Here is a 22,364-nt window from a genome sequence, read left to right as displayed (position 1 = left end):
ACAGAAGGCATTTATTTTCATTGTGATCTGTAAACACCATACCCTCTCTCACCAATGTCCAAGTCCTCTCATGCTTGTGCAAACTGGAACCCTTTAGAATCAGGGAAGCAGTGGCCTCAAGTCCATGGTTTGATGATGGAGAAACTGAGTGTCAAGACTCTGGAGTTCCCAGATCTAGAGTCTCAGCCACTGGTTCCCTGCTCCATGCTTTAATGCACTACCTTCACCAGAGCAGATTCAGTGTTTTGTGGAGCTGCACTTCATGGCATTGGAAAACTGGTATAGGTTAAGAAACCCTTAAAAAAGGATGGTGAAGGGTCTGGAAGGGATGATTTACGAAGAGTTGCTGAGGTCACTTGGATTATTCAGCTTGGAGTAGAGGAGGCTGAGGGATGACCTCATTGCAGTCTATGGCTTCCTCATGAGTGGAAGAGATGAGGCAGGTACTGACCTCTGCACTCCTGTGACCAATGACAGGACTTGGGGAAATGGCAGGAAGTTGAATTGGGACATTTAGGTTAGGTATCAGGAAAAGATTTTTCACCCAAAGGGTGGTTGAGCACTGGAACAAGATCCCTGAGGAAATGGTCACAGCACCAAGCCTGCCTGAGCTCAAGAAGCGTTTGGATGATGCTCTCAGGCACATGGTGTGATTCTTGGGGTGTCCTACATAGGGACAGGAGCTGGACTCAATCATCCTGATGAGTCCCTTCCAACTCAGCATATTCTATGATTCTAAACAACCTGCCGAACACGTACATATACATATACATATGTGTGTACATATACCTTTCTTTCAAATCAGATCAGCTGCATGATCTGACCACTAGTTAAGTCTTGTTTTGTTAAGTTTTGTAATAATAATGAGCCAGCCAGGAAAGCATATTTTCTTTCTGGTAGAATTAGGGGAATCTCCTTTAGTGACAGCTTCCTTTATTAGAAAACAGTTAATAATTTTAAAGCTATTTTGTTACTTAAAGAGTAGATTTTAAATAACATAAATATAAGAAAGAATGATGTTGTCTAAGTAGGTTATTTTTTTTTTTCCCATGGACTTTTGCTAAGTGTATCTACAGTTGTAACTGCTGATTCTGACATGAACCATAAAGAATCTATATGGTTATTTTCACAAACGGTTATTGAGCATCTTAATGCTAGTCCTACTGTGATAGACAACACCATGTATCTGGAGTGACTGTTGGAGTCGGGGGAATAATCAGTGTCCATGGAGTCACACCAGGGTGCAACCAGAGTCATTTTGGCTCAGTGTTCAATGAATATAATTGCATCTAAACTCTGCCATATAACTTTATATTTCCAGACCTTCCAAATCAAATTAATTTTAGCAACCTGCAGATCTAGGTATTGAGAAAATACGATGTGCTTTCTCTAAAACTGCTACATGAATTCAAGAGTATTTCTCAAATACAAAATTTCTTCTTACCTTTCCTCTAAATCTTGACAAACCATGTTTGCAAGTTGTGTAATATCTCATGCAGGTACTTTCTAAACAAGATTCACATTCATCCCATGAATTTTTCAAGGATACTTGACATTGTTTTTCTTCTTCTTCTAATCTTTCCTTTACTTCATCCATAAGTCGCAAGGCTTGCTAAGAAAAAAGATTCAGTTGAGGGCAATTTTCAGGTTAATGTTCTAAATACTTATCCCATTGTTGATCACTTAATTTGAGTATTTATTATTCCTTTTTTCGCTTATACCTAACCAATTGAGTAGGTTTTCCTCTCAGCTGCAGTCATATATGAAGGGAATTGAAAACTGAAAAACTCTTCCTCATGGAGTTCTTCTCATGTCATTGTCTCAGAGGACACAGCCTACAAAACCAAACAGGTCACTACAGTCTACCTAATCTTTGAGGTTATGAAAGAAAGCACGTGTCCTTCTGTCCAAGAAACATTCAGCCTTTCACAATGTCATGCAATCAAGTAGTATAATTTATTTTCTCCAGAATATCTGCAGTATTCTTCTGTTCCACATACAGGCCTTTTTGGTTGCTTTGCTCTGTTCTTTAAGGGACTGGTATTTCATGAGGATGGGTCCTTGCCATACATTGATTAGTAATCTAATGCAGAGATATGTTTAAGTATTGCACTTCCTCTGTTTGGGTTTATACTAATCAAAAGACAGTAGTGAGGGGTTTTCTTCCTGCTCCTGTGGAAGTATGAAGCACTCCTTGCATACTAAAGGGAAACAAGATGCATTTTACAATGCTGTTTCTGTTTACTGGATTGTTCTTAATCAGGTAGAGCACAGAGCTGACCAGTTCAGAAACAACATTTTAGAATAAACTCAGCAATGGAAAGACAGAAGTGTTCTTCCTATTGAAGTAGATTGCAAATCATAAATTTCTCTCTGCAAGTTCCAGATATTTTAATAGTTTAGGTTTCCAAAGAATGTTCCAAGTTGTTCCTCAGTACGATGGAAACCTTTTAATTTGTCAGTCTTACATTAACTTTCTGGCAGCATTTTCAGTAGCAAAGAGGCTCACAGATAATAAAACTTCTGTCAGAATGTGCTTGGTGGAGACAGTAGCTGTGGTCTTCATAGTCTATATTTAATTATTTTCTGATCTTTCTGATACACTTATTCAGTGTTTTAGCATCTCTCACTGGGGATGTAAGTTCTGTGTAAATGAAATCATCCAGTAAGAGCTAACAACACTGTAGATGATGGGAGTGTACTGGTGTTACTAAGTGTGTTAGAAAGCTATCAGGTACTTCTTGGCTTGCTAATACAAATAGTTTAACCTAACTACCAGATGTTAGGCTGAAAGAATTGTCCTGCAACTTCATTGAAAGCAATAGTTAGGATCTTTGTATTTTTTAAAATATAAAGTAATTTCTAATTCTCAGGATCATTGAGCACGTGGCTTCATGCCTAGGTGTTGTACTAGGACATTGGAAATTCCTCTGATCCCCTGTACTTCCTCTAGAGTATATTATAATTTGTGGTTTTGGTATTTTTCTGAAGGTCTCAAGTTTGCAAAGCAAGCTGGGAAGTATCTTGTGGCCCAGGGTGTATAAAGACATGCAGGGCAGAGCTGCTGGGCCTTCTGCACAGAACACCTTTATACAGTAGCTTGCAGTTGCCTTGGTGTGAATTCAGTGAAGCAGCAGATTTCTAGAGATTCCTAGCATTAAGGCTAATACTTTTTTCAACACGTTGCTGTTGCAGCCACTCTGTCTTTTGGATGTTACAAAACTCAGGTTCTCTCTCCAGGGAAATGTTTGAGTCCACATTACAGCATTTAATGTCTCCTTTTACTTAAGAACTTCTCTATCTCCAGATGGTGGTCATCATCAGCTTGAATATGCCTAAGCTGCTGCTGCTTACCTCCCCACTGCAGAATAAAATGAGAGCACTCAAATCTCAGGGAAGGTTCTGTCAGATGGATAACATGTTTTACCTGGCAACCAGGATGGGCTGAGGGACAGGAACTTGCTCACTACTGGTAACTCGGTATTTTGTCTAGTGCTCACTCTTTCAGTTTCATTTTAGAAATAGCTTGGACATTCAGCCACAGGGAAAGTTAAGTGTGCCACTCAGAAAGCTGTATTTCTGAGGCAAGATAGAAAATGTTCACCTCTTGCTTTCCAAAGAACAGTGCAATCTGGTAGAGGCACCAGTGAGACAGATGGTGCTCTTGTTCAGTGCTTTATTCCAGGACAGACTGAAAGCTTCCCTCAGGTTTGAAGCCTCAGTTTGCCAGAGTCCTGCCAGCAGGCAAACCCTTTCTTAAGAAATTGGCAAATCTAATTAATGTTTTAACTTTTTCTGAAATGTGAACATCCAGGTTCCTGATAGGCTACAAAAGGATATCTATTGGACCAACTCCTGCTTCCAAGAGACCTCTGCAGAGGTGCCAGGAGAGTTTTCTTCCACTAATGAGCAAATGGGACAAAATCAGATTTCCTATCAATCCTGTGGCCACAAAAGAGATTTATGCTGCTCAATGTGTACATACAATGTGGTTTATGTTCTTCCCAGGAAACGGGAGTCATCAAGGGATCCTTTGAGGATGGCTAATTGGCTTAAGCACAATGGCAATAATTCCAGGAGGTAGGCCAAGTCCATGTACAACCTGCCTCATCTTTGATTAAAAAATAGCAATAACTTAACAAAAATATAAACAAAAAAACCAAACACCCAGATGCACCTCAGTTACCTGTTTTTCTTCACTGCTCTTCTTCAAGGTTTTCATCAGATTAACATGCTTATCTTCATTTCTTTCCATCATAATTTTCATCTGCTTAATACCAATCAAAGCTTTCTTTACTTCTTCATCTACATACTTCTCTCCAACTTCAGATAATACTAAAAAAAGTCAAATTATACAGTGTCCTAATCAGATATTAACATAATTACAAATTACCATGCACCAATGATGAAGGAGATGCAACTGTTTCCCTACAGTTGCAGAGCCAAATCTTGAGATAGTGAATGCTGAATAACACAAAGCCACGACAATTTCCATCAGATAAGAATATGGCCCAGAGCCTTTGCCAGTGACCAGCTGTGTGTAACTCACATGCCCACTGCTAATCACTGAATCCCAGAATAGTTGAGACTAGAAGGCCTCTCTGGAGATCATTGCATCTAGCACCCCTGCTCAAAGCCAGGTCAACAAGACCAAGTTGCTCGGGACCTCATTCTGGGTTTTGGATGTCTCCAATAATTACTCATCACTTTTCTAAGTACATAACTTACATATTTATCTTTGATCTGAAAGCAGCCTGTGACATCTTCCCTTTACATTTTGAAAATGTAGATTAGCAGTGCCGTCAACATACTTTCACAAAAATACAATCTCTAGATGTCCTGTGAAGTAATAACCATAGAGTTTTGGTGAAAGCCTGGGTTGGCCCACATGTTGCACCATGAAGCTCTGCATGATTGTCTATGCTTCATCATACATCATTTGTTCCTTTTGCAGAAGTACCTTAGTATCACTGGAGCTATACAAAACAAGTAAAGAACACATCATCCTGAGACTGCTAAAATCATGTGTCAGTCATTTCTTCCTTCATATCTTTCTTCCCCTCCCCTAACTTTTTGCTTGTTACAGAAATATTACTTATGTAGGCTGAAGCAAAGGAGTATTTGATGGCTGACCTTCTTGGGATTCCTATCCACAAGATAAAGACATGCTTAAAAGTGAGTATATGCAGAATAGCTTTTTTTTTTTTCCTAAATTAAGTAATTTAATTTCAATTATTTGTAAGCACCATCTTTTCCAGCAAAATATATAATTGTAGAATAAACATTTTCAAGGATTTTTTTTAAACAAAATTATTCAAAATCTGTCGTATTGAATTTTGGATTCAGTTTATATTCTAGTGATCCATGAGGGACCAAATAATCAATGAAAATGCTGTAAATACTTTTCTGTAAGGCAATGCTTATCTGTTAATCCCTTTACTTTCTCATCCCAGTTTTTCTTATCTCCCCATTATGTGTGCTTGGATGCATGTTGTCAGCTATATGATGGTTTCTAATCTCCACACATGGAAGTGAATCCTCTTGATGCCATTGACTCTGGAGACCAAAATGCATCAGGAGACTGTAGACCTGGGCCCAGGGACTTCCAGTACACCCTTGGTAAGAAAAACATACGTACGCTTCAGGTTTTCCCGGGGACTCATTTCCTCCTGCTTGGTTGGTGCACACTGATAACCATTCAGCCATAGCACGTATATCATAAAAAACCAAGAGGACTTCATGTTCTTTCTGTTAAAGAAGCAGGTCAGTGCAGTTAAATGTAAGCATCTTCATAATGCTCAATTGCCCAGGTATAATGTTTACTAAGTATTTTACAAGTTCCCATTAATTTTTACTTCAACGATGCTTTCTGAGATCTATTACATGCACCTAAGTGCTACTGTTAGTGGGAATACATGAGTAAGAAGCTTGACCTCATTTGTAATTATCTATTCAGGCTAACTAGATGAACTCCACTGAGTTTGCACAGGGGTGTAACAGAATCAGGACACATATATTTATATATATAAAACCAAAAGCTTATGCAGCTCAGTCTGTCCCTTTTCTACCTTCTGAAATACACTAATTACTGATCTCATGCTATCTTCTTAGTTTATATTATAAATGACTCCATGCTAAACATTATTGCCAGATTCAGAAAGGGAAATTTCAAGAATGTTGTTCCGTTCCTTGTCTCCAAACATGCAATGCCTTTCATTGTCCTTCTGGATAATACTTAATATAACAGACACAATAATATGTGAGCCCAGAAATTGGCAATTAGATTGTTTTTGTAAACAAACACATCAGCATTTGCAAGAAAATCCTACAAAATGAGAGAAAGAAATGAGATTTGTTTTATTTCCTTCCCAAGAGCAGTTAGAGGAGGAAGGTTCATTTTTTTAGAAACCATGCAACTACACGTTGTAGTTCTCATCTGAATAAGTGAAGACAATATTTAAGTGCCTTCTAGTTCTCCAGTATAGCCTTCTTGCAGGTGCAGTTATCAGCTGCAAGTGCGTAAGTATATTAAGAGCCTGTATTTACTTATAGCCTGGGTTTACTTCTATAGCTACTTGCATATTGACCCTTTACATTTCTAGCAGAAGACCAATTAACTTTGCAAAGAAATACAAACCCATTGATAAAGAAAAGAAACCCCAACATATTTACCATTAATATAGAAACACCTTCTCTGCAAATTGCTCCCCGCGTCAGGAAGGGGTCGGGTTGTGTTCTGATCTAACTGCTGGGAGTGTCAGGGATTTTGCCATGTTCTACTTATCTGATGAGAAGGTACTTAATCCTATTAACGGGACGTTTTGTCAGTAGGCTGGAGGATTGTGCGTGTATATGACTTCATGTTCAACACTGTGGGCAAAACCACTAGGGGGAGCGTTGGGCAGAACTGAAAAATTTAATGTCCTTTGGATCTGCTCTTTTTCTGTAGTCGGTAGCTTTTTGTCTCACTAGCTCTTCCATCATCTTGCTTTTTACATTAGGATGCATCTGCAGCTTATGTCTTCAGTGAAATTGTTACAATTTGTTCAGCTAAAAATAGCTTCTGACATTTAATCTCTTCAGTGTAGTTTAAAAAAACCACTATGTTACATAATGGCTTTCTTTGTATACCTTCTGGACATACAGAAATTGAAAAAAAAATCAGGAATCCAGGCTGATGTATGAGCAGAGTCTGAAATGACATAAGGAAATTTTGGCATTTTGTACATCATTATCCTTGCTAATATTTTGGGGGCTTGCCCTCCTAATGATTTTCTTCATTTAATCCATGTGTGCAAAGTATGTCTGGGATCTGACCTGCATGAAGTTTTGGATACTTTGAAAAGAGATATTTAAATACTAACAGATGCTTGATATAAAATATGGACAAGTATTGTTAGCAAATCATATTCCACCTGGTGATGTTCAGCAATAATACTCCCTTGTAGCCAAAGAGGAGCAGGGGAAGGTAGATGTCTGTAGCTCATGGTCTGTAACAGCAGTTTTAAAACATCCCATTCTTTTTTGTTTACCTCATAGTTAATAAAAGCCAACTGATGATTGATGGCTAAGATCTGACATGATTAATGCTACTTAGGCAAGAGATTTGAAGGGTTTATTTTTAAACACATTATTAGGAAGAGTGGAGAACCTGTTAGCTTTAATGGGAACTGCAAGTCCTCAATTTGCATTAAAAATTAAGATAGCTCCACTCTGAAAATAATCTATGGGAGGGCAATATGTATTTTGTTTTAATACCCGTGAACTGCTGGCTCCCTGAAATGCTGTGAAGTCCTTGACCAGGACTCATCACTACACAAAACCTTTCAAATTCTCTGTTGTGGCAATACCAAGCAAGCACCCTTGCAGACTTGCAGTCCCCTGGCCAGGCTGTTTGCTAAGCAACCCTGGGGCTAGGGCTGAAGTAAAAGGGGCAGTCTCTCATTCTGGGCCTCATGCTTGGCTCAAGAGAGAGAGTAAATGGAAAATACATTTGCACAAAGGAAGACAATTATTACAGACACTTACGAAATGCATGTTATTAGCCTACATGTGTAATGAATCCTAACAAAAACTTTAATCTTTCCTGCCAAGGGTTTGTCCCAGCATTTTTGGCATTTATCTGTGGTAATACTCATTTATTAGCAAAAATTACTGCTGGTCTTTCTGGACCTGGATCAATATAGGGAAAGCTTTACTCGATTCAGAGCAAAAAGGGCAGTTTCAATACATCACCCATAGTTCAGAGGAATTTGCAGGAAAGGAGGCAGCTTCAGGCATACAGGGAGGGAGAGCAGCAGTCCTGCCCCAGAACGGAGAGGCTGGAGGCTGCCTCTGGCACAGACTCCACACTTATTTTCAAAATTGCCTGACTTCTAAAGTTCCTTGTGGGGGTCTCTACTCAAACACACTCCTGCACCTTGCAAAAAGGGTTATCTGTACCTAAGCTAATGCTGAGACACGGAGTCCTGGTTGGTGTCAGGTGCCTTTTCTCAATTCAGTTGATTTTGAACATTGCATTGTGAGTTGCATTGTCTGAGATGTTATTCCTCAGACTTTTTAATAACTACTATGTAACCACATAGAAATGGGCATTACACTAAATTCTAGTTCTCTGTTCTCGAGTCAATTCATATGTATCTAATAACTGAAAGAGATGGTCTAATGAACCTGAGGACAAAATTCCTAGAGCTAGTATGCCTGTTAAAGTTAATCTTAGGTTTAAACATAACCTTTGAAGTGTAGTAAAGAACCCAACACTCTGTTCCTGAAAGACAGTTATTAATCATGCTCACTCTGGAAATCTTTTCCTCGCTTGTTTCTCCTGTGAATTGAATTAAGCAAAAATCTCATCATTTATATCTTCAGGTTTTCTATCCAGTATCCACTCTCTTTTCTTTTAGCATTCTAAATCTGATTTGCAGGCCCTTTTGTGGAGATCTCAAATTTCTATTTCAGCTGCCATGTTCAACAGTTTCCTATAAATATTTAATTTTCCTCTGAATTTGAGTGCTTCAATCATGAGTACGCCATGTCATGAAATTGTGCTGACATGCTTGTTTGTTTTTTCACAGGCTAGTATGTGTAGATGATTCAGTGCTCACTGATGCTGTTGCAGTTTATAAGGTGCTGTTCTAATACTGCATCATACTGGACACAATCTGAAGAAGCCCTTTGAACCAATTGTAAAAAGTGTCTCCCTACCACAACTGTTATCCCAGTACTGCTGTATTTTAATTGAAATTAGTATGTATATATTGGGGGTGGGGGGGAAGGAAATAGCTTGAAAAGGGATTTCAGTAAAAATAGGCCTTTGCAAGATACTGATAAATTGAAACAAAAATAATTGTAATGATACAGATAGACATTGAGCTTGAACCTAGCTGAACTTGAGCAATGAGAGTTGTAGCTGCTTTGCAGCATTTCCCTCTGTCCCGTTGGATGACCTCCACAAATGTATAACATTTTTTCACAATGTACTGTGACTTCTCCCTTTTTGTTGATCCATTCCACCTGGCAGGATTAAGCATCAAGAAATATGTTGAAATGGAATTTCCTGTATTATACATCAGCTGTAGGACTTTGTTCCAGTTATATATTTACACAATTATTTACTGTTTGAAAGAGTTGTTTCCTGCTATGTATTTTCACATTTCTTTCTGAGCTGGGGCAGTCATATAATGATCAGGCTGGGAATACCTGTACATATTATAGACCCTATGAGTCATGTAAACTGCTACGTATTGACATTAAATTTCTTGATACTTTTATGAAATAGTCCCCAGTTCTACCAAATCTTAATTAGCTTTATTTGTAAGCACACCATTAGTTTCACTGCTTTCAATTGAAATTAAATCCTACTGGGGTTTTATGGTGTAATTACATGGCTAATCTAAAGCATGCACAAAGCTTTGCTAACAGTTATTATGGGTTTTAAGGCTATAGAATTGAAAATTTGTAGTGTGAAGCTTTGTTTTGTTTTGTTTTTAATCCTTCCTTCATAGTACTTTTAATACTTCCTAGGCACTCAGGAGCCCCTGAGTGGTTTCTGCTTTCTCTGGTATTTCAAAGGCTCTTGGAGCCTTCCTTCAGTTTCTATTCAGTCTGTCTTTGAGCTCTACCTCACTAACTAAATTTAGTAACCAAGGCTCCTTCTTTAGCCCAGAGAGAGAGGCGAGTTCCGGTGATGTTTCCAGTCACACTGGAAGGCCTCCGACAAAGGAGCTGAGGATACCCTAAGTTGGATAGCTCAGGTCAGTCTAAGCTACATGTTGCAAAAATACCAGCCCAGGCCCGGAAAGTAGCACAGCTGTGTTAGCATGACAGGATCTCAAAGATTATGAGTCTTGCAGCTCAGAGTCAGCCCAGCACAATTACACTGTCTGGAGGAGGGTCAGGCAATGCCAGGTCAGGACTGTGCACTGGGGTCAGGACTCTGCATTGGGCTCAGCACAAACATGAAAGCAGCTGAAGGCACGAAATCAGCCTGTGTAGCTTAAAGCATCACGCTAAGATTGAACATGGCTTTATTTGGAACTATGATGCTACAGCTTTTCAGGTTGGCAGTTAGTGTGCTATGAGCCTTTTCTGATTTCCTTTCGCTTGTCCATCCATGGATGTTCAGGGTCCCTATTAGGTGTCGAAAAAATCTTCTATGTCACTGTTGAATTTTTTTCCCCAAACCCTCCAGGACTTTGACACAAAATTCTAAATACCAGTCCTAGCAGTAACGTGACAACTGTTGTTCACAGGGGCATGCAAAGCTTCTTTATGCCTTATCCAGAGACGTAGCAGAAGGGACCTACTGTGATACTGAACACTGTATTTGGGAAGACAAATCTAAAACATAAAGGAATTTAATTTTAGAGAACAGAGGATTAAAACCTTAGAGTTGAATGTAAGACAATATGAAGCTGAAAACTAAAAATTATGAGGTTGTCTTCAGAATTTGTGCTTGGGATATCAGCTAACTTTTGAACTTTGGAGTAGCACTGTTACTGATGTTATGCTATCAGCAGGAGATACCAAAGTCAATGCAAGGATAACAAAATGAATTAGAAACAATTTATTATAAAGCAATGAAGCAAACCTGCACGGTACAGTTACACAAACAGATTTCAGGAAGCATTTAATATTAAAATGCTGAAGTTTTGAACCAGATGTTTTGCAAGGATTTAGTTTCAAGCTTCCCTAGGAACATTAAAACAAAAAAGTTTTATTGCATGCAGACATGTAATATATCAGTTTTCAGCCTGCAACTGAAAGGGACAGGGTTCCTTGTGTGTATTCATCTGGTTTGTTTAAGCATATCTTAGTCATTCAGCTCTGTATCAGCTAGTTGAAAGAGTGGCTGCTTATTGGAAACAACTCTGGAGTCTAATGAAATTAAGATGACTGAATTATCAGTTTTTTAGGTGCTGAACATCTCTTTCAGATGCTGAAAAGTGCCCTAATCTGCTTCTTTCTCGAAAAATAATTTAAGGCATTCAGGATAGGGCCTTGATAATATTTGATGAAGAAACTCGGAATTGCTTTGATGGGGAACAATCTTCTGGCTGGTAATTTAGCCTCTTGCTTCTGCTGCATTTGAAGTGGAACCTGCTCCAGTGCCTACAGAACAGAAAACTCAAAGAGGGATATCTGGAGATAAAGCTTCCTCAATACAGCTGATAATAGGACACAGAACGTCTCCTTGCTTGCAGTAGCACAGAAGTGGAGGAAGTAAAGCTGGAATGGTGCCTGAAGCTTTTTCTCCATTTCAAATATTAGGCACAATTTCCAAGAAGACCCTTACTACAATTAGAATTAATGACTTCATGCTTGTAAGAGTTCTTGCTTTAATTGCCATTGCACATGTTTTTACAGCTGTCCTTTTATGTAACTGCTTCACTGCCCCATGCGTCTGCCCTGGTACTCAAAGCTTTGAAAGTGCTGTGAAATAACAACATTAGTTACAGAGACCTGACAAGGGGGAGGAGAATCAAATATAGAAAAATTGAGTTCAGAGTAAATAAGAATTAGAAATGAGACAAGGAAGTCAGAAAGGAAAATTAAGGTGAGATAGGAGACACCAGAAAGTGCCAAAATGTCAGGGGACACGCTAGTAAGAACAGACTCTCCAATTGGAAGTATATGAATTAAAATACACATCCATATCCTCTACTAATATTGATATCCTCAGTTAATTATTTGTTGCAAACAACAATAATGTAGGTAGCCCATGAAGATGCAAATGTGTCAGAAGAGGAAAGCTATATAACCCTTTAAATCCTTTCTTGTTCCTCTTGTTTTCCCTCTGCTTTGATACAAAACCATTCTGGAAAAGACCTGGATTTTCCCACACTTCAAGTAGCTTACTGCATTTGTAGGTACTGTGAAATACTAAGAACTAAGAAAAAAATTGTGTGATTTACCAGTCTGGATTTGAGTGTGCACAGGGTGTGCCTCTCAGCCACTGAGTGACCTAGGTTTTCTTTCTAGCCAAAGAAGACCTCAAGGCTAAGCTGCAATTTAACTGACCTACTGTGGACCTTGACCTCAGAGTTAGATCAGTTGCACTTTGAAAGAACTTGTTTTTCTCTCCTGCCTAGAACGTGAACACAGCAGGCTAACCTAAATGTAGATTTCTAAAACTGGGACAAATGAATCTCGTGGATGTGACATGCAGTTTTCAGCAAGACCTGCTTTGTTTGTGTTTGACATGAGCATCCTGAGCCACATTAAGAAGAAGATTGCCATCAGGTCAAGTGAGGTGATACTTCCTTTCTACTTAGCACTGGTGAGGTCCAAAGCTGGAGTGCTGGGTCCTGTCCAAGGGACTGGAGCATCTTTCATATGAGCAAAGGACGAAAGAGCTGGGACTTCTCAATCTGGAGAAGAGAAGGTTCAGGAAAATCTTATTAATGTGTATATATACTTGGGAGAGAGTTAAGATGAGGAAGCCAGGCTCTTTTCAATGGTGCTCAGTGACAGGACAACAGGCAATGGGCACAAAGCACATGAGATTCCATTTGAACACAAGAAAACACTGTACTTGAGGATGGTCAGACAGATTGGGACAGGTTACCCAGAGACACTGTGAAGTCTCCATCTGTGGAGGTATTCAAAATCTGACTGGACATGGTCCTGGCCAACTAGCTCTAGGTGGCCCTGCTTGAGCAGGGAAGTTTGACTAGATGATTTCAAGAGCTCCTTGCCAACAACAGTACTCTTATTTCCATGTTTATTCAGCTTTGGGGACCCCAGTAGAAAAAAGACATGCACCTGTTAAAGAAGGTCTAGCGGAGAGCCACAAAAAGGGCTGGAACACACCTCCTGTGAGGAAAGGCTGAGAGAGCTGGAGTTTATCAGCCTGGTAAAGAGTCTGGGAAGACATTATTACAGCCTTTCAGTACTTAAAGGGGTCATTCAAGAAGATGGAAAGAAAGACTTTTTACAAGGGTCCGTACTGACAGGACAAAGGGCATTTTAAACTGAAAGAGGCTAGATTTTGATTGGATGTAAGAAGGAATTTCTTTTACTATGAGGCTGGTGAGACACTGGAAAAGATTGCCAAGTGAAGCTGTGGCTGCCCCCACCCTGGAAGTGTTCAAGGCCAGGTTGGATGGGGCTTTCAGCAACTTGATCTAATGGAAGACGTTCCTGACTGGCAGGACTGTTGGACTAGATGACCTTATGGTCCCTTCAAAGGTCCCAAACCATTGTGTGATTCTGTTATTTTATGATGTGTGTGCTACAAGCCAAAATGGGATACACAGCTCTCCTGCTAAATATGGATATGTGCAATATCACTCATACATGGAAGCTGACAGGTTCTGAGCATTCCCTGTTAAAGCACAACCAAGTTAGAAATTACTTCCAGCTGTACAAAATCCTGTCTACCATTTCCTAGCACAATCTGCAGTCAGAAGAGATGGCAGCTACCACATCAAAATCATCATCTTTCTGAATACTTGAATCAAAGTGTTAAACTTGTAAAAGATGAAGGCAAACTCCTACAGAGCACAATAATTTACTTAGGATTAGACCCCTAACACTTCAAAGTCACACTAGATTTTCACTTAGATTTTGGATTAGCTACATTATAATTAGCGCTCAGCACAGTATCACACGTCCTACTTTCTGGAGAGTGGCTTGTATGAATTTCTGGTGCTTAATTTAATTTTAATTTAATTTAATTTGGTTCCTACCAATAAAGGATGTAAAACAAAATCTTGGAAGATAGGCTCATTATGTTTATTTAGCACAATGGAAAAATGCTGTCTCCAGATCAAGAAGTCTGTGAACTTGTACTGTTGGAAGGATATTTGGGGTGAGCTCTTATTTATGCATTTACCTGGAAGGTGTTCTTCTCATAAAAAAGCTAAAGCAAGGTATTTCACTGTTTTTTAGTGGTATAGGTTTTTTTATGACTTTGCTTGTCTGGCTCAGCAATTGCATCAAAACATTATTCTATAAATCATTGGAATTATAATCTCTTTTCTCTTAGAAGGTTTCATTACACTAGAGCCCTGCCTTTCCTGACCTATGGAAAACTAAGCTGCATCTCGTGCAAATCAAGGTTACTTTTCATCTCTATATTGAGATTTTTATAAAATATGAAGATGCAAAAATATTTACCTCAACTCCATCTGGATATTAGGCAGAAAAACATAGCCATTTGCTCATTCAAATTTAATTTTATTTAGTTCTTTAAGGATTGATTCTCTGTTATGTACAATATAGTGTGTATATGCAAATTGCTAACAGGCAATTTAATGGAAAAAGGCTTTACTCTGAAATACTGACAACAATCTAAAGTGTTGGGATAATGCTGTGTGTTGAGTAGTCTCACCGTAGCACCTTACAAAAGGGGTTTGGCTCCACATCTGGTCAACAGACAGATATAGAAGCCTTCAGAAAATAATTGAAACCACGAGTTAAGCAATAGTTAACTTCCTAGCTTGGCTGATCTGAAACGGACACTTTACATTGTTTTCAGAAGGAGCCAGAGCCCCTGGTCACCTATAAGTAGGACACAGGAATGGTCAGTGACTTATACTGAAAGTTCTGAAATAAGGCAGATTCACTTGAAACACCTTAAGTGCTAGAAAGCTTTTGGAGGCCCATAGTACAGATGTAATTATGCTGCAAACATGATTCAAAAGTACTTTGCCATTGGCACTGGAAGACAGTATGACATCATGAATTTTCTTACCTGACCTCAGAAAGAAATAAATTTTCATTTCAGTCTTTTGCCCATGCATCTCTAGTATTTTATCTCGTATCCCCAGAGCAGGTTACTGAAGACCTATTCCTCTGCACAGGTCTTATGTGTTTAACTGCACACATAGACATATTCATATATTAACAGAATAGACAATAGGTCAGATCCTTAGCTGATGTAAATAAGCATAGCTCCTTCATGTCTGTGAACAGCTCTGATTCATACCAGCTGAAGACCAGAACATTTTTCCTGGGTCTGGATTCAGTAAACCACACACACACAGAGTGCAAAGCAGCCTATTGTTTGAAGGAAACCTTTCTTGTTTAGGGCACTGCTGAACAAATAAACTAGGCAGCAGAGGGAATTAACAGGAATGAAGAGCATTAGTTCCTCAGAGAAAATAACATCAAAAAAGCCCTTGGTATCCATCAGTCAGAATTCCTTCAGTGCTAGACAAAAGCTGCAATGGAAATTGCTGTGTTGTAACCTACGTGATCCCATGCTGAACTATTTACTTGAAATGCTGCGTGTCCAACACATTGTACAGATCAAGTATTGTGAGCAAGGAAGGAAAGTAAACGAGAAATTAAAAAGAATTTAAATACTATTCAAGGAAAGCACTTAACCACGCATTTAACTTTTAACCTGAGAATAGTCCCACTGAAGTCAATGGGATTACTTATGTACTTAAAGTAAATCATGCGATTAAATGGTCCTCTGGATCAGGATGTTAAAGATCTGAGTGGCTATTACTTAAAAATGGATGCAATACAACATGGGGAAGGGAAGAGAAAAATCTGGTTTCCATCCTCTGCTTCAAGTGTGCTGACAAAGGTGTGATAAGATCTAGCACTAGGAATTTAGTTGGAAAAATTCAGCCTTGAAATAAGACATTTCCTCATAGCTGTGAGGAAAATATTGAGACAGTTTATGAGAAGGAAGTGGATTTACCCTCACATAGAGTTCATATACTGATATTAAATATATTATAAGAAAAAGGAGATTAATCCACATCATAGGAGTAAACTCAATGGCTTAAAAAAAGTAAATTAGGCCGTTCCTGGAGGAGAAATCCCTCTACCAGTTTATTGCAGCAAACTGGTCCAGTCCCAACCTCCAGTTCAAGAGATTCCTTAATCACTGATTAGGAGACAAATTATTTTATATTGCCCTGCTTTTTGTTTTTCTTGTAAGCATCTGCTACTTTTGGAAGTAGTACAAGGGTAGGCATATTTTTTATTTAACTTTGTACAACCATATTTCTTTTTTATATTATATTATATATATTATATTATATTAATTATATTATATTATACATACATGCACATAGTGAGAAGATTAGGCTGACTGGTATTTGCAGTCCGTTACGGTCCTGAAGTATGTCAGCCCAACTTCTTCTGCTTACCACTTTTGTTCATGAGTTCAATGGGAAACGACATTGACTAAATTTTCTTCCACAGTCTGACAATCCTCAGCTTCCCATATTTTTATTTAACTTTGCACATCCATATTTTTTTTTTATATTATATTATATATATTATATTATATTAATTATATTATATTATACATACATGCACATAGTGAGAAGATTAGGCTGACTGGTATTTGCAGTCCGTTACGGTCCTGAAGTATGTCAGCCCAACTTCTTCTGCTTACCACTTTTGTTCATGAGTTCAATGGGAAACGACATTGACTAAATTTTCTTCCACAGTCTGACAATCCTCAGCTTCCTGCAAGATTTGGGAAGGAAGTGGGTTCCCTGCTGTGCCATCAGCTGAGTCGTGGAGCCTGGCAATGGAGCTGGAATCACCCAGGAGCATCTTGCCTGAAGAGGTCCCAGCAGCTGGGTGTCACACCATGAGAAAGGGACTTGTGCTTCTCCTGTCATGGCACACACTTTCTAATTTCCTGAGAAAAACAAAGTGCTATTGCAGTAAAGTAAAACTTGCATATCCTGTGATTAACTAGAGATTGAACCGGATGAGCTCATTCATATTTTTTTTCTGGCTCCAAACACTATAAACTCCTGTCTTGGACTAGGGCCTATCAAAGCTCTGAGTCCCCAGAAATGCTCCTGTTGACTTCACTCTGCAAGAACAAGACTTCAACTCTGTCTACAGCCTCTATCCAAGTCAACAAGAGCCCAAAAAGAAGGCAGCTCAGCTTGCAGTAAATACAAATACCTAAATGACCACAAGCAGAGCTATTCAGGAAAGACTAATAGTAGCATCTTCACAGAATTACATGAACACTCAGCTGAGGATATCTTCAGGAGACATTCTTCTCAGCTTTTTAATGGAAGGTCTATTGAACTTAAAAGCTTTTCCATTTACTTACAGAAGAGAAGTTTAGCATGGGCTACAGGGCTCTGCAGGATTCAGTCACTGGAGAAAAACTGTTTCTCCACAGTATGTCCATTTCCCAAAGCAAAATAGAAATCAATCCACATAATTTACATGAGTATTGGCTGGGTTTTAAATCAGAAAAGACCCATGCTCTAGGCCAGAAACACAGCTGGTATAACCCTCAGGATCTAGTTCATAGCAATATTTTTCTGCGGTTTTAAGCCAGAGCTCCTGCAAGTTTCAGTATGACAGCTCTTAGTTTTAGACTCAAGGCATAACAATGTGCTGGGAGCAATTAACTGTGCACTTTTCCACAAAACATCACAGTAAAAGATTCCTATGTCTTTCACAGCAGAGAGATGATCCCAGTTTGTGTTAGGCTTTTTGCTAAATACTAGGCTGTGATTTTTCTGTTATTGTTTATGCAATGATATAGAGTGATAAATAGATACATATTTGAATATGAACTAAGTAATAGATGTTGTGAGAGAAGTGTTTAAATAATATTTATGTGTCTATCATTTAAATAATTTGGTATTTAGGAATGTTAGTTGAGGAATGAGGAATGTTTTATTTTTTGCAAGTTGCAATAACAGAAACATCTCAACAACTTTGCAACATTATCGTCTTTATGCATAGTCAGTAGAAGGGAGATGTGTGTATGATGGTTTTGTGTCTTTGTGGGTGTATTTGTCTTCTGCACTTTCCATCCTTGGAATACTACATCTCAGGACTTCAGGAAGCAAAGATTCGAGATGTAACTTGGCCCTACTCGGAAGTTAAAAATTCCCATAGATGAGATGGAAAATTTTAAACCACATAAGGATTAGGGTCAGTTTTCTGAATGCAGGTATATTAGGGAGGTAGCTGCTTAGCCAGGCATGATAATAAAGGCTTTGATTTTCAAATGTGCTAACCACCTTGAATTTCTTTTCCATTATCTAAGTCTCCTTGGCTACATCTATTCTGATACATCAGAATTTGGAGTTTAATTTGCTGAACTGTGCTTCAAAGTCCTGGTTTTCTACACTCTCTGGAGGAAAGAGCCAGTTCCTCCCTCATTACTGGACTTTTCTAGTTGTCAGTTTACTTGGGACATCAGCCAGAGAATGAAGATTCATGTAGGCAGTGTGGATGATCCAATATTCAGGCTCAAGCACAAGTTTGACCCCAGAGTTGACCAGTAGTGATGTACCCAGCATTGTCTTCTGGAGCTGTCTGCCCTGGCATCCAGCACCTGGCAAAAGTTGAAGGTGCATCACCTCAGATCACTTGAAGGGTTGAGGGCCCACAAGAGCACAAGGTCTGGTTCAACCTCATGCACTGGTGAACAGAGGAGACCCCATTCATGGCCATCAGGTGAGCTTGAGGCAGCAAGCAGTAGAAAACACAAAGCACTACCTCAGTACATGTGAGTGTAAAATGCCTAGCTGGTCAGAGAGCAGGGCTGTGTGTGTTTGAGAGATAGTGGACCTGGAAAATGTACTTGTGCTAAGATGATAACCTGTGCCTGTAAGACAGGGATTTCCCCTCCCCACCCCACCACTTGTTTGTGAGTTGGGCTTTGTTTGCCTTTGTTTTCAGTTATATTATTTGTAACTGTTGTATTTTCCTGAAAAATTATAACTCATACAGTTGAAAACCAGTTTTCATCTATGTCAGAGGCATGCAGTCAAGACAACTAGAAGTTTAGTGCTTGCTTTTTAATAAGAAATTAACTGCCATGGGAAATTATCTTAGTAAAATATCCAGCAAAGGCTGCCTTTGCTATATGATACGTTAGAAATGTCTTGGCATTCTTCAAACTGCAAAAACTATGCCTGTCATTTCAAAACTTTGGGCTGCTGAGTCCCATTTTTAATTGTGAAATGATAGGCACAGTTTCATGTGTTTGGAGGAATTTAAAATATTTCTATTGTTATTTCTTCCCTTTCTTCTAATCAGTATCTTTTACATCTCTCCTTTCCTCCTCCACTACTCAGCAAAATTTGGGATGGGAAACCCATTTATCAGGAATATCTATAAAGAGGTTTCAGACAGAGTCTTTTCCAAAAATATATCTTGATTAGTGGCCAGGAGAATAGGCTTTTTCAAGACAAAGATTAATAGGAGAATTTGAATATTTTATACAGGAGTGTGGAAATAAATGCTGGACCAATGTGGGTCCAGCCAGCAGCTGAGAAGGGAGCAGAACAGTGTGAAGTAGCACAAAGAGATCAAAGTAGCAAAAAATCAGCCTAAATATATCAGGGAAAATACCCTAGCACTGTTGGACTTGAGTAGAGTCCAAAGAGACTGGACAAAGGACTGGAAATGCTTCCTGGGCAAGAACTACACTGACAGGGAGATGGATGTGTGTCTGTCAGCTCAAATGCTATGAGCAGAGACACAGGATTAGTCATGAGCTACTAACTTCCACATGGCAATCCCAGGAGGCTGCAGCACTGACTCTGCCCATTATAAATCTCCTGTGAAGAAGTGAGGTACTGAAGAAAGATTTTTGGCACACTGACAGAGAGATGGGAGACCCAGCTTCCATGTATCTCAGTACCACATCCTTCCTGATTGTCTTATTTGCTCAGATGCTGTTTCCTCTGGAGACACTTAATTCCAGGGATGCATCTCAATTATGTGGATCAGCAAATCACAGCTGTTTCTCAAACCAGATGTTAGATGTTAGAAGCTGCCTCTGGCAAACTTCTCCCAGGAGCTGAGTTGCCTGTGGTCAGTTGAGCTCTTCCTCTGCCCTCCTCCCCATCCCACCAGACCTCAAAGACAGTCCTCTGGGCTCCTCAGTGCCACCCCACCAACCAGTCAAGACAGATAAGCTTCAGTCTGACAATTCAGAGCTGTGGTTGAAAGAGAATATATCACTATGGAGCTACATGTCTTTTCAGATAGATAAGTTAGTAATGTTTTCATTGCAGATTAAGATGCTCAGTCAATATGTAAGCTATTTGAGCCGTCTTAGCTTCCAGTTTCTGGGACCAGGCTGTGCTCTATTTCCAGACTGACGTTAGATGCCAGTGTGTATCAGCCAACTGTCTCCCCTGTCCACCCAACCCTGACATGCCTGCACAACCTACACCACCTGCACAACCAGAGGACTGGTATATTCTATATGCAAGCTAAAACACACTTGGGGAAGAACAGCATAATATATCACATTGTGATACTCACCACAAAAACTTTCACTAATTGGGTGATGAGTCTAAGGGAGACAAGAAACAACTGTAGAAGCTGCAAAGGAACTCATCTGCAGTTTGAGTTTAAGAGCCACAGCTCTATGGAATACTACCCTTCTGCCAGCCACTGTTCTGCATTACCAAATAAAAGGGCTCCTCTCCTCTCCTGACTCAGTAAGCCCTCCATTAAGGGCTTAATGGTCTCATTAGCTGCCACTGTCCTAAGGAGGAAGGTATTTTGAAGGAAGGGTCTTAGGAAAACTGGTGGAAAAGTACCTGGCTGGTACATTTAATTCAATAGATAAAAGGTGTTTGAATTCCGAAATGCCTCGTGTGCATCTGACCTGGACTCATATTCAGGGTTTAGGTTTCCTTTCTTCGAGATCAAAAAACAATTAAGTTTTACTATACAGAGCTGCAACTTATATTTTCCTGATAGTAATGCAGATCTTTTCATTAAATGACATTTTTAAGAGTGAGTTACCTAACAAATGTGTAAAATAATATTTCTTGCTCATTCCTTATACAATGGAATTTGACACTGGATCACCTCCTGTTATTACATGGGTTGGGCGTTTTCACTGCTTCTGAGAAAATGAATCAGGCAAGGGTTACTTTTTCTGCAAAGAATACTTTAAAATGCTTGTCTAGTACCTTTGAACTATTTATTTAATTTCACTGCCATTACAGAGAAAAAATATGGTTTCATACGTAATAAACATCAGTGAGAAGCTTTCTATTCTTGTTTAAACAGAAATAAACTTGAAGACCTTGTCAAAACAAGTAGGTTAAGCTTGACTAATCAGCCTGAACTCATTCTATTAATAGTGAAGGTGGCATCATTATTCCATTAAGCTTTGTCTGGAATATTATATCTATACAGAGGAGGTTAAACCAGATTAACCCTTCCAAAATGAAAATAGAATAATTGTAATCAATTCTATGTTTCATCAGTCTGGCTGAATAAAACAGGACATATTAAATTGAGACTTTTTTAGAAAACTTTGTTGCTCTGCTTTCTGCAAGAGGACAGTTGATTTGCTATGGCTTGGTTAGGTGGAATCTGAAGTGGTGTTGTTATTCTCATGAAATATGTTAATATCTGTAGCCAAATTATGTGCATTGCTCATCCTATATAAAGTACTTAGGAGACAAATTATGTCTCTGCTGGGACATTAAATCTGATTAAATGATGATAATCAGGAAACAAAGATGCACTTTTGGTTTCTGTCTGTCTCATGGTAGAAGGATGTAAGACTGAAAGAGAGGAAAGATCAGGGTTTATGTTTTCAGATCAAGTAAACGTGAATTTGTCAACTACATCTAAACTATGTTTGATTACCTGGGAACTCACATTCTGTTGCTATTCACTATTTTCTTAATCCGTAACAGGAATCACTACATCCAACACTGCCTCATGTAAAGAACCTAAGTCAGCTCTAAGGCATCCACTGACAGCATTTGGGTTTACTTTTGTTTTTTGTAACAGATTCCTCTCCAGCTCTAACCAATAGGTTTTGTCTGTGGCTCCAAGAGGGAGCTGGACTTCAGATATTTCTGCACATAGCTTCTCTAAGTGATCATCCACAGTACTGAAAAACCTGAGCAATTACTCATGAAAACTCTTTC

The 22,364-nt window shown here is 39.0% G+C and overlaps 1 protein-coding gene across 1 annotated transcript in view; it reads right to left on the bottom strand.

Moving 5' to 3' along the window:
- CLUL1 (clusterin-like 1 (retinal)) overlaps nucleotides 1-6,759 on the bottom strand; it is a 13,650-nt gene extending 6,891 nt beyond the window's left edge. The window contains exons 1-4 of the mRNA XM_010006922.1: nucleotides 6,673-6,759; nucleotides 5,639-5,748; nucleotides 4,187-4,335; nucleotides 1,445-1,612 (exon numbers count right to left, since the gene is read on the bottom strand). Of these exons, the coding sequence (XP_010005224.1) occupies nucleotides 1,445-1,612; nucleotides 4,187-4,335; nucleotides 5,639-5,741 (420 nt within the window). The 5' untranslated portion in view covers nucleotides 5,742-5,748; nucleotides 6,673-6,759. The remainder of the gene's footprint in view (nucleotides 1-1,444; nucleotides 1,613-4,186; nucleotides 4,336-5,638; nucleotides 5,749-6,672) is intronic.
- Between the last annotated feature and the right edge of the window lie 15,605 nt (nucleotides 6,760-22,364).

Source organism: Chaetura pelagica, unplaced genomic scaffold, assembly GCF_000747805.2.
Source record: "Chaetura pelagica isolate M959 unplaced genomic scaffold, ChaPel_1.0 scaffold109, whole genome shotgun sequence".
Classification (NCBI taxonomy): Eukaryota; Metazoa; Chordata; class Aves; order Apodiformes; family Apodidae; genus Chaetura; species Chaetura pelagica.
Note: the sequence above shows the minus strand (reverse complement) of the source record. Positions and strands in the feature narration are given on the sequence as shown.